Source organism: Narcine bancroftii, chromosome 5 (genome assembly GCF_036971445.1).
Source record: "Narcine bancroftii isolate sNarBan1 chromosome 5, sNarBan1.hap1, whole genome shotgun sequence".
NCBI classification, from domain to species: Eukaryota; Metazoa; Chordata; class Chondrichthyes; order Torpediniformes; family Narcinidae; genus Narcine; species Narcine bancroftii.
This window is the reverse complement of record NC_091473.1, coordinates 61834289-61849880: the sequence shown is the minus strand read 5'-3', so window position 1 is coordinate 61849880 and position 15592 is coordinate 61834289. Positions and strand designations below refer to the sequence as shown.

Below are 15592 nucleotides of genomic sequence, written 5' to 3'. Positions count from 1 at the left end.
ATATTGTGAAATTTAAATGGTCAGATTAGATTAAGTATTTAGATGTTAAGATAGATATTAACTATAGTCATTTATATGAATTGAATTATTTGCCCTTATTGTCTAAAATCAAATAAGATTTAAATTGGTAGAAAGATTTACCTATTACATTAATAGGACAAGTTAATTGTATTAAAATGAATATTTTTCCTCAAATTTTCAATATTTTTTTCAGTCTATCTCCTGTAAGATTCCTTAACATTTTTTTTTAAGATTTAAATCCTTTGGTGAGGAAATTTTTATGGAGAGATAAAATGGTAAAGGTATCATTACAGAAATTAACTTGTAAGTATGAATTAGGAGGTTTGCAACTCCCTAACTTACAAAATTATTATGAATCAGCACAATTGAAATTTATTAATAGGATGTTTGAAGTGGATAAACCTTTGATATGGGCTGATATTGAATTATCTCAGATTGGTGAAAGGAAGATGGATCAGTTTATTTATAGATGGAATCCTAAATTATTGAGTAATTATAATTGTGATTATAATTGTAATTATAACTGTGTTGAAACATTTAATGTATTTATGATATAAAAAAAATGAAGTTATAGGTACTCAAGATAAAATTTCAGGTAAAACTCCTTTGTGTATCAAAATAAGCTTTTTTCTTTTACACTTAATCAACTTTTTAACACTATTGAATCAAAAGGGTATTAAATTGGTGCAAGATTGTTATGAAGCAGAATTTTCAAAGAATTAAAGAGAAATATGATACATCTTCAAGTGTTCTTTTTTTCTTATTATCAAATTAAAGCCTTATTGTTGGATAATTTTGGACGTGCTTTACGGTTACCTAGACGATCTAAGTTTAAAATTTTACTTACTGAAAGTGGCAGAAAGGATTTATATCTAAGATGTATGCTTTATTACAGAATAAAATGTTTATGCCAGATATTCATAAATCTACATTAAAATGGGAAAACGATTTAGCTATATCTATTTCTCAGAATGATTGGATGAACTTATGAAAGGATAGTATGACTAAAATTGTAAATGTAAGGTATCAATTGGTTCATTATAATTTTATTCATCAAATTTAATGCCAGAGAAATTAAGGAAATATAATTTTACTGTATTTCCTCTGATTTATGTTTTAGATGTCATAAGGAAGTAGGCTCTTGCTTACATTCTACTTGGTTATGTGAGACGGTGAAACCCTTTTGGAATTGATTTAAGGAACTTTTAGAAGCTATTTTTAAATTGAAGCTTCAACTAGATCCTTTAGTATTTTTGTTGGGTTATATTAAAAGATTGAGTTTAGAGTTAAAATTAAATAAATTTCAGATTGCTTTTTTGAGACTGGCTTTAGCTGTGGCTAGAAAATGCTTGGCAATTACTTGAAAAATTAGACTAATTTGAGTATTCAGAGATGGCATTTAGAAATGAGATTTGCATTCCATTGGAAAAGATAACATACAATTTATGTAATAATTATTTCTCTTTTGCTAAAACTTGAAGCCCATATTTGCATTATATGGGTTTGAATTATTAAATCCCTTTACCTCACATTAGTGGTGTTGTTCCGAACCATGGTAACTAATTGATAAATTTTATGTTATGTGATCTCTCTTTCTTTTTGGGGGTAGATTAGAGGGGGTGGAAAGGGATGGGTGGGATAGGGTAGGGATGGGGGGTTGTAGGAATTATTATTTACATTAAAAATATCATGTATGTATTTGTTTTTCTAAGTTGTACATTTAATCATGATTTTATAAATATTTTTTTTTAAAAAACAATAAACTTGACTGCTTGCACCAGAGACAGAAAACCTTGCAGAACCATGAGGACCTCCCACTAGGTGGCAATATGTGCTGCAAGGAGGAAGCAGAGTCTGGGGAGACACGCACAGGTTAAGAAGTATGAGCATATAGAAAATACGTGGAAAAATGTGAAGTCATCAACTTTTTAAAAAAAATATTCGGTGAGGGATTGCAAGATGCTGGTATCCAGAGTGATGTGGATGTCAGTGTACACAATCACTTAAAGTTAACATGCAGGCAAATAAGATGGTGAATGTAATGCTGCCCGTAAGTGCAAAGAGATAGGAATAAAAGAGATATTTTGATGCAGTTTTACTGAGTTCTGGTGAGACTGCAACTGGAATATTGTCTGTTATTCCTCCCCAAGGAAGGATGTAGTTGTAATAGGGGACATTCAGCTAAGGATCATCAGGTTGATTCTTGGGATGGCAGGTTAGCTCTGCGAGAGGAGATGAAGCTGACCAGGTCTATGCCATCCATAGTTCAGAGAGGATCTCTTTGAAATCTACAAAGTTCTTGCATGACAAGACACAGCAAGTTCAAGGATGATATTTCACCTCTCCAGAGAGGGGTTTAGTGACTTAAGGTAAGGGATTAGCAAGCCAACAACAGCAAACATGCTTCCCCCAGAGGGTGGCGACCCCTTGGAATTCTCAAACTGAGACATCTATGAATGCTGAATAGTTTCACGATTGTTTTTAGATAATAAAGAAGCAAGGGATATGGGTTCATGCAGGAAAATGACTATTAGTTAAAGATCTGCCATTATCTCACTGAAGGGCAAAACAGGCACCAATGTCTGACCTTCACTCACTATGCCATTGCCTTTCAGGTGAGAGCAGAAATCTTGTCTGCAAATGCAGGTGATCTTTTAATATTTCACATCCTGCACTGAAACTAACTGCAAGTGGGAAAACTGGCACCCTCCCTCTCCTCCAATGTGCTAGATTAGAGCAGCAGCGAGATCGTGCTCTAGCCTTTTCAAAAGGTTCACTTCAATCAGTAGGAACTAGCTCTTCCTGGTGCTTGCCACTAACAATATTACCCCCTCAAGAATTATCGAACCATGACTACTACTACTAATTGTTAGATTCATGAACCCATGTGCATTCCATAGAAGACTCTACCCATTCTCCCAAATCATGTTAACAATGCATGGACAATTCAGAGGCCATTTTAGCTGGCAGTCCCTCAAGTACAACTCTGAGACACATGATACAGTCATATCCTCTAGGTTCTTATTTTTGGGCATAGAGCATGGTAACAGCCCTACTCTCCATCAATCCACATTGGCTCTCTCCAACCAGCTCAAATCTGTATGCTCGCTCTGTCCAATAAAAATTGTTGATTTTCTATTTTTTTGCTTAATAATCTTTTACAAATTTACAATAATCTTAATAATCTATGACAAATTTTAAATTGCCTTTCCCCCCCCCCCCACCCCCACTGAGTAGATTAATCTAAAACTAGAGGGCATGGATTTAAGAGGAAGGGGGAATGATTTAAAAGGGACCTGAGGAGCACCTTCTTCACACAGAGAATGGTGGGTGTGTGAAGCAAACTGCCAGAGGAAGTGGTACAGTTACAATATTTAAAAGACATTTGGACAGGCACATGGATGGGAGGGAAATCAAATAGACTAGTTTGGGTTAACAATGTATTTAACATGGTCAAGCTGAGATGAAGGGCCTGTTTCTATGTTGGAAAACTCTTGACACTAAAGTCCTGGTTTCCGCTGCATAAATAGATCACGTTTGTACATTGCATAGATGAAAAATTAAGCTGTGGTAATTTGCAAGTTAACAGTCTACAGATTTTAATAAAAGCCAAGAATTTTCACAAGAGCATCAAAAGCAGGCAATTATCCATTTCATCCCTTGTGCTAAGAAATACCAAATACCAGAGAAAGGATATACTGGCTTTGATGGCAGTGCCGGGAAAATTCACCAGGTCAACATCAGAGCTGAAGGGAGTTAGTCGATGAGGAGAGGTTAAGTCACCAAGAATTACACTTGTTGGAATTGAGAAGAATGAAAGGGAATCTTAAAAGTGTTTTTTATACAGAAATGTTGGAAAAAATCTGTGAAAAATTTAACATAAATTAACATAATTACTCACCTTGTGGTCGTTTACATTGCAAACCTTAAGTTCTTGTGCAAGTTAGTCCTGGTGCTTTTACGTGGAGCAAGATGGCCTGCATCATCAGATGGATGTCATGAGGTGAGTTTTGCAGTGTGATTTAGGCTGCAGGTTTCCCCCAAAAAGTAGTAGGGGTCCTGCAGGATAAATCTTGGTGCAGGAATTGACTAAAAATTCCTGCATTTTCCTTTTTAGACTGCCCATGTAATGGCAAATTTCGTTGATTGTGCCGTTACATGCCTGCAATCTAAAAACCATAATAGAAACATTTAAAATCAGTTAGTGCAATGCTATTTCAGCGCCAGAGACCCGGGTTCAAATCCACTGCTCTCTGAAAAGAGTTTGTACATTCTCCCTGTGACTACGTGGGTTTCCTCTAGGTCAGGGGTGTCAAACTCAAATTCACGGAGGACCAAAATTAAAAACTTGGACTAAGTCGAGGGCCGAACTAAATATTTATTGAAAATTTTCAACAACATCTGCATGTTTTCTCTTCTTTCAACATATGTAATGTTAAACTTTAGGATATAACTTTAGGAGGATAATGTTACAGGTCAGGAGTAGGTAGCTCAAGTTCACCCTTTGCTTGACCTGAGGGAAACATATTTGGTCCCTGTGGAGATGTAGTCAGCATTCACAGGCTGTGTCCATTTTGGCCTGCATCAGGACTCAGCATTTCCTGCTCACTCCTCAGGCTCTAGGCCTCTATTTACCCTCGACCCACCATCCCTCTACCTGACCAGTCCTTTACCCAACCTCTACTCACCCCTCACTCCACTCGCTCTGCCTCTACCCACCCATCCTATACACGCCCCTCTACTGCCTCTCCCCTCAACCTGTTCCTCCCTCTACCCGTCTCTCACCCTCTAATCACCCCTCCCCTACTCGCCCTGCCCCTCCCCTTTTACCTCTTCCCTATCCACCCCTCCTTCTACTCATCCCTCCCTCTAACTGCCCCTCGCACCACCATAACTTCCCCTGCCCATTACTCCTCACCTACACCCTCTGCCCACCCCTGCTTACCCACCCACTCAGGCCCAGCGCGCTGCCGATCAGCCTTTGCAGACAGCCACCATCTCTCTCTTCACGTGCAGGGCCAAACCAGCTGTCCCTGAGGTCCGCGCGGGTGCAAGCACTGAAGGCCGTGGCGACCGGGAGAAGTGCACTCGCGCTGTGGAAGGGCCGTCCGGTGCCAGTCGCGCGGGGCTCGCGCTGCCCAGGGGCCGTGCGCAGCCTGCCATGTCCGTTGCGCTGACAGGCAATCACAGGCGCTCGCCCATCCGCCGCACCGCTCAACAGGTGGGAGAAGTGACTGGTTGTGCGGGGAGCCTTCCAACTGTCTTGCCGGCTGATAACATCGACAGACTTCTCGTGTTACAATTTCTCGTGTTACAATGGGGAAGGATGTGCAATGAAGGGGGAGGATGGTGGGGGTGACATTACCAAAAAACAGCATCGGCTCTCGCTGCAGGGCGGGCCACCTCTAATACATTTTTGAAATTATCTTGCGGGCCAAATATAATTATATCGCGGGCCAGAGTTTGACATGTGCTCCAGTTTCCTCCCACATCCAAAAGACAGACAAGGTTAGTCAGTTAATTGGACACGTAGGTGTATTTGAGTAGTGTGGGCCTGTTACCATGCTGTATCTCTAAACTATTTGTTTTTAATTATGAAATGATAAACAAGATAGAAGCATGTTTTCACTGGTAGGCAAGACTAGTACTGGGAACACAGCCTCAAGATTTGGGCAAGTAAATTTAAGAGAGAAATGAGGAAAAAATACTCTTGAGAAAGATGATAATTCTCTGCTCAAGGAAGCAGTACTATATATTAGGCACAGATAGATAGATTTTTACATAAGGGAATTAAAGGTAATGGGGAAAAGGCAGGTAGGTGGAGCTGAGGTCCATAGCCAGATCAGCCATGATCTTATTGAATAGTGGAGGAGGCTCGAAAGGCCAGATGACTGAATCTTGCTCCTATTTCTGTTAATATTTTCTTACGTTAGTACTCTGTCATCTCTCCACTGACTCTGACTACATCTCCCGTTGTCCCAGGAAACGACCCAACCCACCCTGGTCATGCTCTCTTATCCTTCAAGTGGACAGGGAGGAAGTGGAATTGGGGACCTGGCGAGATGGTGGGAAGTGGAGCCAGTGTTACCTGACATGCCAGATGCCAACCCATTGCAACTTTTGAACAGTTGGAAAGTGGATTGCCAGAATTTTATTGCAATTAGAATCTTTGGTATTGTGAAGACTAGCCTATGTCCTCACACCTCATCACAAGCCATGGGAGCTGAACTTACACTTTGCTGTTGGTCACACATCAGTGACCGGAACTGTGGATGCTGCCTGGTAACTCTTCAACACTTTGTCAAGAGTGCTTCTAACTTTATGTGCTGGGGTGTTGCTTCTGGATACAGCAGCATAATCTTCCCAATTTCTCCCAACCCAAATTCCTCAAAGTGCTCTGATCTCAGTGATAAGGCTCCATCAGCATCTTGAAAGCTGATCGGAAGCAAGCAATGAAACTCAGCCACAGTATGCAACCTGATTGTAACCTGCACTGAAGGAATTTGAATGAAAAACTCTACCAATCTTCATATTTAAGAATGAGCTCCTGGGCAAGCTTCAGAGTCATGAGGATGAGGTCAGGGCAGTGAGATTTTATACAACATATTATCTGGCAGACAAATGGAAAATTACGTCACTACTGTAGCTTACTAACTTTAATTGTAACTATCTCAGATGTTTTTCATTACCTCTCAATAGCAAGTTCATTGTTTGATGTTTGTTGCACATTAATTATTAGCTTCTTCTCTATCCCTTGTCGCAACTTGAAGTAAAGTTTCTCTCTGTCCTTTGGTACAGCACTGTGAAGACAAAAGGAAGGTCAGGTTCGGCATCAAAACACATGACTGCACATTATCGAGTTGGGCTATTAATGCTGGTTGGCTGTAAAATCTACTTCAAGATGATTGTTTCCCAATAGCTTGCAAACTACTACAGCAAGAAACCACTTTATGGAAGATGAATTTGAACAGTTTTGTGCATTTTTTGTTTCAATTCTACATTGAAATGTAATCATCACAACCCCATCACCCTGGATATAACCTGCTCTCTCTGGTATTTTCAGGCAGCAGGTACAGAAGCTCGAGGACCAACAGCTCTAGATTCAAGAACAGATTTTGTCCTCAGCTATTAGCTTGTAAACCTTCCTATGCTACCCATTCCCCTCCTTCCTCCTATCAGAGAGCAGCTTTCTCTCCCTCTGTCCCCTCCCCCCATTATTCCTGTATTGGGAAGAGTTGTGGCTGTCAAGTGACAGCACTGCCCCCTACCTAGTCAGAGGATACATCAGCTGCCAATCAAGGTTTAGTTCCGCCCCACCCATTAGTGCACATCTTACCTGCATTGCACTCTCCAGCCTGCCTGTACTTGGATTAACCCTCCTGACACCAAGCCATTGGTTCCCTGTAAATGATCTGGGCTTGTCCTTCCAGCACTATAAAGGTGTCATGTGCTGTTGGTTCTATCTTTTTGCCAGCTTGGGATCACACTGCTTCACTGCAGACCTAGAAATCTGGAAGGTTGCTGGAGAAACTTGGTAAGATGTGCATTGTTAAAAGGGTTGGGAGCATTTAATTAGTGTCCTTTGTGTTTTAGAGCTGTGCCTGCACTGAATTGAGGAGTGTTGGGGCATCGAAGTGATTTTTCCTTGATCATTGTATGTGTGTGCATTTTGTTCCCACGCTATTTTCCCCACATTTGTTATTAATTGTCTGCTATTTCTTTCCCATTGCTGCTGTAAACTGTGTGTGTGTGTGTGTGTGTGTGTGTGTGCGCGCACACGCATGTGTGCTGTATCAGTTACTATTTTCCACACTTGCTTTCAAAACTTCCTCATCAAAACGGTTCAGAGTCCTTACCTTTGAGACAATCCAAACCTGTTTCCTCACTCACAACTCCCAGCCCTTTTCTTTACTTCCCCACACCCCACCCTGGCATTCACCTATCACCTATAAGTCTGTGCTCCTTCCCACTTTTCCTTTAACCACCCCTCCTCCACTCCACCAAGGCTTATGGCCTGATGAAGGGCCCAACCCAAAACGTTGACTGCCTATTGCTTTACATGGATACTGCCTGACCTGGTGAGTTCCTCCAACAAATTTGTAGATTGTTTTGGGTCTGTTAAGACTTCTTTCACTGGAGTTTAAAAGAATAAGAGGGGATTCTACTGAAATCAATAAAACTCCAACTTACGAGAAACAGGAAGGAAAATTCATAATGAGCAAATGCAAGGGGTTGAATGGTCTCCTTGTGTTCCAATCTCCACATTGTCATGTTTCTAATGATAGTGCATGTGGTTAGTGCAGGGTTTACACAGCAATGTTGTCGGAGAGAGTCACGTGATGGAGTAGTGGCCAGTCAGGTAAAACCAGCCCTCTCCAGAAAAAAAGTCAGGAAAAGACAAAGTTCAACAAATATAAAATACAAGAAATAGAAGATAAAGTTAAAGAGAAGAGAAAGAAGATGGCATCCAAGAAGGAGAAATTAAAAACAACTGGAGAAGAAAGAAGAAGGCCTTACCAGCACAAAGGAACAGGGAGCTGTGGTGAAGAGCACCCGATCTCCGAGGTTGGTGCCTGCCCTGCGGAGTCGCGACCTCCTGACCAGTGGACTTCAAAAATGGCTCTCGGAGCCAAACAAAAGTGCGCAATCAAAGGAAAAAGAAAACACTGACAGGAGGGGGGCTCAGCTGAGGAGCGGACAGCCACAGCATAACCAGCTGAGGGATACCCCACACCAGGGTGCTCAGCTGGAGGATGAGGATGGCGGCAGGGGAGGGAGCGAGGAACCAGGCAAGGGAGAAAGACGGCGGGGTGACCGACAAAAGGATCAACAGCAGGAGGCCCGACAGACAGGCAGCCCAGGAGGGAAGGCCCAACAAGAGGAGGCCCGAGAAAGAGATATAAGCAACTCATCAGGAAAAACAGAAGAGACAGACACAAAGAAGAGAAGAATACGACACAAACACAGGTACAGACACAGAAAAAGAGGAAGAAGACCAAGATCTTCACAGAGAAATAGAAGGTAAAACAGATGGACAGAATATAGATAAAGCCTTGTTTGAAGAACAAATGAGATCATTAAAAGAATGGTTATCATTAGAATTTAGTGCAATTAAAAGAAAAATGAAAAGAGCAGAAGAAAAAATGCAAAGTTTAGAACTGGTCATGACAGAAATAGGGAAAAGAGTAGAAAATGTGGAAAAGCAGGAAACTGCAGTAGAAATGGAAGTAAATGACTTAAGAGAAAAATTGTAAGAAAGTGACAAAAAAATTAAAGAGACACAAGAGTTGTGATCTCAGAAAATTGATGTGTTGGAAAATTATAGTAGGCAAAACAACATAAAAATAGTGGGCCTGAAGGAGGGTGAAGAAGGCACAGACCTGAAGGAATTTATAAATGGATGGATCCTGAAGGTCCTGGGAATGAGAGAAATGCAAGAAGAAATGGAAATAGAAAGGGCACACAGAGCACTTCAGACACATCAAAAACCAAGATCCAGGTACATTTTAGCCCAAGTTAGAGAAGATAATAAGCCATTGGAATACAAGGGCCAAAAAATATTTTTTTACCCACACCTAAGTTTTGAACTCTTGAAGAGGAGGAAGGAGTTTAATACAGCGAAAACGATTTTATGGAAAAAAAGTAATAAATTCATGTTAAGACATCCAGCCGTGCTTAAAATATTTATACCCAGGGAGCAAAACAGACTGTTCTCAGATCCGGAGGAAGCACAAGAATTCGCAGAATGTTTGGAGGACAGAGGAGAGATGAAGAGATGTAAAAAGAATGAAGAACGGCGATAAAGTATATATAAAGATGTAAAAACAATGTATATGTAAAGAACTAAAGAGGGAAAAGAGAAGGGAAGGAAGGGGAATAAAAAGAGAGATGTTATATGTGTAAAAAAAAAAAAAAAAAAAAGTGTTTTCTGGGGGGGCTGGAGGGAGAGGGAATAACCATCACTGCAAAATCAGTTGACATTTGCAAGCAGGTTCGCAATCCAAATGGAAAGGGGAGTTCTGGTTACTCGGCAAGGGATAAGGGGCAACTCAGAGGGGGGGAGCATTTGGGGTTAAGATATTATTGGGTGTGGGAATTGTTGGAGTATTTTATGTTCTAAATGTGTTGTCGTACATTGAGATTAAAAAGGGAAAACTAAGATGAAAATGGGAAAAGGGGGGATGGAGGTGGCGAGGAAGCAGAAAAGATTTGTAAGCAAGATATAAGATAGCCATGCTGAACTATATGACTATAAACATTAATGGAATACATAACCAAATTAAAAGGAAGAAGCTACTAAATTTACTGAAGAAAGAAAAAATAAATATAGCATTTGTGCAGGAAGTGCATCTAACTGAAGTGGAACATAACATATTAAAGAGAGACTGGTAGGACACGTAGCGGCAGCATCATATAATTCAAAAGGTAGAGGTGTAGATATATTAGTTAACAAAAATGTACCAATCAAAATAGAGGAGGAAATAATAGATCCAGCAGGGAGGTATGCAATGATAAAGTGTCAGATATAGTTCAGATATAGTCAGAATTTTTGAATTTACTCAATATATATGCACCTAATGAGGAGGATCAAAAGTTTATGCAGGGTATTTTTTTTGAAGATTGCAGACACACAAGGAAATATATTGATAGGAGGGTATTTTAACCTTAATTTGGATCCAATGTTGGATAAAACTGGACAAAAGACTAACAAAAAGAATAAAGTAGCCAAATTTATGGTTAAATCAATACAGGAAATTAAACTTATGGATATATGGAGGAGGCAACACCCAAGAGAGAAGGAATATTCATATTATTCGAGTAGGCATAAAACATACTCAAGGAATGATATGTTTTTGTTGTCAGCCCATATTCAAAGGAGAGTTAAAAGGCAGGAATTTAGAGAGTTTATTGAACGCCAAATTAAAACATATTTTGAAATAAACAGAATCAGTGAAAGACAAATTTATATTATGGGACGCAATGAAAGCCTTCATTAGAGGACAGATAAGTTATGTTCTTCTTTGGCTTGGCTTCGCAGACGAAGATTTATGGAGGGGTAATGTCCACATCAGCTGCAGGCTTGTTTGTGGCTGACAAGTCCGATGCGGGACAGGCAGACACGGTTGCAGCGGTTGCAAGGGAAAATTGGTTGGTTGGGGTTGGGTTTTTCCTCCTTTGTCTTTTGTCAGTGAAGTGGGCTCTGCGGTCTTCTTCAAAGGAGGTTGCTGTCCGCCGAACTGTGAGGCGTCAAGATGCACGGATTGAGGCGATATCAGCCCACTGGCGGTGGTCAATGTGGCAGGCACCAAGAGATTTCTTTAGGCAGTCCTTGTACCTCTTTTTTGGTGCACCTCTGTGTTGGTGGCCAGTGGAGAGCTTGCCATATAACACGATCTTGGGAAGGCGATGGTCTTCCATTCTGGAGACGTGACCTACCCAGCGCAGTTGGATCTTCAGCAGCGTGGATTCGATGCTGTCGGCCTCTGCCATCTCGAGTACTTCGATGTTGGAGATGTTATGTAACTAAGGTTATGTAACTAGATTCCAATCGGGAAATAGAGCAGTTGGAAAGGGAGATAGTAAATACAGAAAAGGAACTAGTAAAAAGGGATAATATAACGAAAAAGAGAAAATTGACGGATAAAAAAAAATATGAAACATTACAAACATACAAGGTGGAGAAGAACATAATGACAACAAAGCAAAAGTATCACGAAGTGGGAGAAAAACACATAAAATTAGCCTGATGATTAGCCTGGCAACTTAAAACAGAACAAGCTAAAAGAACTGTATTGGCATCAAGGAAAAAGGACAAACAAATTATATATAACCCAACAGAGATTAATGAAAACTTTAAGGAATTTTATGAACAATTAGACCAAACTGAGAACGAGGGGAAAGATGATAAAATAGAAGAGTTTTTAGCTAAAATTGAATTGCCAAAATTGCAAGAAGAGGAACAAAACAAACTGATAAAGTCATTTGAAATAGAGGAAGTACAGGATATATTTAAAAAGCTGCCAAACAATAAAACGCCTGGAGAGGATGGATTCCCAATAGAATTCTATAAAACATTTAAAGAGTTATTAATTCCTCCTCTCCTGGAAGTAATGAACCAGATAGAAGAAAGACAAAACCTGCTAGATTCATGTAACACAGCAATAATTACAGTAATATCAAAGATGGGGAAGGATCCATTAACACCAGCATCATATAGACCAATATCTCTACTTAATTCAGATTATAAAATAGCAAAATTATTAGCAAACAGTTTGGCCAAATCTGTACCAAAAATAGTAAAACAAGATCAAACTGGATTTATTTAGAAAAGACAAACAGCGCATAATGTCTGTAAACTTATTAATCTAATTCATGCAGTTCAAGGAAATAAGAAACCAACAGTGGCTGTTGCGTTAGACGCAGAAAAAGCCTTTGACAGAGTAGAGTGGGACTACTTATTTAAAGTATTACAGAAGTTCAATCTACCAGAAAAATATATTAATTGGATTAAAGCATTGTATAATGGACTGTTGGCGAAGGTAGCAGTAAATGGGTATGTATCGAACCAATTTAAATTAAGTAGGTAACTAGACAGGGATGTCCATTATCTCCCCCCCATTGTTTGCCTTAGCAATGGAACCATTGGTAGAACTGATAAGAATAGAAAAAAATAAAAGGGATAAAAATAAAGGAGGAGGAGTATAAAATCAGCTTATTTGCAGATGACATAAAAGTATACCTAACAACCAGAGATATCAATAAAAGAATTACATAAGAAATTGAAGGAATATGGAGAAATATTGGGGTACAAGTTCAACGCAAAGAAAAGTGGAGCAATGCCAATGAGTAATGCGGATTATACAGAATTTTAAAAAGAATCACCATTTAAATGGCAAGTACAAGCAATCCGATACCTAGGTATCAGGTTAGATAATAACTTAAGCCACTTGTACAAACTAAATTATCAGCCACTAATATAGAAATTGCAGGAAGACTTAGAACATTGGAAAGAATTACCACTAACATTGATAGGGAGAGTAAACTGCATTAAAATGAATGTCTTCCCAAGGATACAATACTTATTTCAATCGTTACCTACGGCTCCTAGAACGCTTCCACCAGCGTTGTCTCCGCTCCATCCTCAACATCCATTGGAGCGCTTTCATCCCTAACGTCGAAGTACTCGAGATGGCAGAGGTCGACAGCATCGAGTCCACGCTGCTGAAGATCCAGCTGCGCTGGGTGGGTCACGTCTCCAGAATGGAGGACCATCGCCTTCCCAAGATCGTGTTATATGGCGAGCTCTCCACTGGCCACCAACACAGAGGTGCACCAAAGAAGAGGTACAAGGACTGCCTAAAGAAATCTCTTGGTGCCTGCCACATTGACCACCGCCAGTGGGCTGATATCGCCTCAAACCGTGCATCTTGGCGCCTCACAGTTTGGCGGGCAGCAACCTCCTTTGAAGAAGACCACAGAGCCCACCTCACTGACAAAAGGCAAAGGAGGAAAAACCCAACACCCAACCCCAACCAACCAATTTTCCCCTGCAGCCGCTGCAACCGTGTCTGCCTGTCCCGCATCGGACTTGTCATCCACAAACGAGCCTGCAGCTGACGTGGACTTTTACCCCCTCCATAAATCTTCGTCCGCGAAGCCAAGCCAAAGAAAAAAATTCCCTTAACAGAGAAATTCTTTAATGAACTAAACAGAACAATAAAGAAATTCTTGTGGAAAGGGAGGAAACTGAAGGTAGTGTTAGATAAATTAACAGAGAGGTATAACCAAAGTGGTTTGCAGTTACCAAACTTTAGAAATTATTATAGAGCCGCACAATTAAGGTATTTATCAGATTTTTACCAGACAAGGGAAAAACCAAACTGGACTTAGAACTAGATAAAATAGGGGAGAAGGTACTGGGAACATATACTTTATAAATGGGATGAAAAGTTGGTGCAATATAAAAGCTCACCAGTATTGCATCATTTACTTAATACATAGAAGAAGATCCACTTAGAAAGGAAAAAAAACGAATGATCAAATACCATAATTACTATTGACGCAAAATCCACTAATCCCTTTTACAATAGACAACCTTTCCTTTAGAGAATGGGGGAAGGAATCAAAAGAATAGAAAATTGTTTTATGGGAAATAATTTATTAACATTTGAACAATTGAAGTACAAATATGGAATAACTCATGGTTCATGGTACAATGTTTGCATATCACCAACTGAAAGCTCATTTAAATGATAAATTGGGAAACAGATTGAGATTACCAGAAGGAAGCAGCTTTGAATATGTGATTACAGACACAATGATAATTAAAAGATTTATAACCAACATGTACATAAAGCTGCAAGATAAGGAAAATGAACCTAAACAAAAGTGGGAAAAGGATTTAAACATAAAGATAAAAAATGAAGCATGGGAAAAGTTATGTTCTGGAACTACAAAGAATACAATAAACACAAGGTTACGCATGATACAGTATAATTGGTTACACAGGTTATATATCACTCCTCAAAAATTAAAAGAATGGGATCCAACATTGTCAGATAATGTTTTTGCTGTAAGAAGGAAATGGGAACAACAGTACGTGCAATTTGGGCGTGTACGAAAGTGAATACGTTTTGGGAAGAACTAAATCGGATATTAAATAAAATCACAAAAAATAACATTCCATAAAATCCAGAGATCTTTCTTTTAAGTAACATAAGAAGTAAAGAATTAGGCCTCAAATTGGATAATGTGCGTAAAAGATTCATTATGATAGCCTTAGCAGTAGCAAAAAAATGTATAATGTCAACTTGGAAAATGGAAGAGAGCCTGAGAATACAGCAATGGTACATGGAAATAAATGTATTCCATTGGAAAAAATAACATATAATTTAAAAAATAAAGTCACATTGTTTGAACAAATTTGGGAACCATACATGGAACATAACAGAGAAGGCTTGCCTCCGACCTCCATCCGCTAAAATGATAAGACGTCAAAACGACTTGATTCAGTGTATAAAAATAGATGACACATTTTTCTTGTTTATTTTCCTTTGTGTGAAGATATTGTTTTATGGTTTTATTGTATTGTATATGTTGAATATTTATGGGTTTTGGAGGGGGGTGGGAAGAGGGGGAAAAAGGGATATTTAACTCTAAGGTATATTTAATGAGAAACGTTTGTACATATTTTGGTTGATATGGTTCACAGTGTGAAAAATTTAGAAAGTATTAAAAAAAATTTTAAAACACAGCAATGTGGTCTATATTCAACTGAACTGGGCCTCAGAATTGGAGAAACAACTGTGATGCCTATCTATGCTAATCCCATTTGCCTGCATTGAATCCATATCCCTCTCCACCCTTCCTATCCAAATGACTTTTATATTACTGTGACTGAGTCTGCCTCCACCACATCCTCTGGCAGCTTGTTTCAGATGAACACTATTTCCTCTGTGTGAAAAAACCTATCACTTTGTCCTTGCGTTCTAGACACCCCTATCCGGGAAAAAGACTATCCAACTTATCTGTGGTCCTCTAAAATGTCACCCCTCAGTCTCCTATGTTCTAG

At 39.5% G+C, this 15592-nt stretch overlaps 1 protein-coding gene across 6 annotated transcripts in view; it reads right to left on the bottom strand.

The window, feature by feature from the left end:
- Positions 1–15592, bottom strand: part of rabgap1l (RAB GTPase activating protein 1-like) — a 458975-nt gene that overhangs the window by 362493 nt on the left and 80890 nt on the right. For all 6 annotated transcript variants that reach the window (XM_069937564.1, XM_069937563.1, XM_069937559.1 and 3 more), the window contains one exon: positions 6711–6821. In XM_069937564.1, the coding sequence (XP_069793665.1) occupies positions 6711–6821 (111 nt within the window). The remainder of the gene's footprint in view (positions 1–6710; positions 6822–15592) is intronic.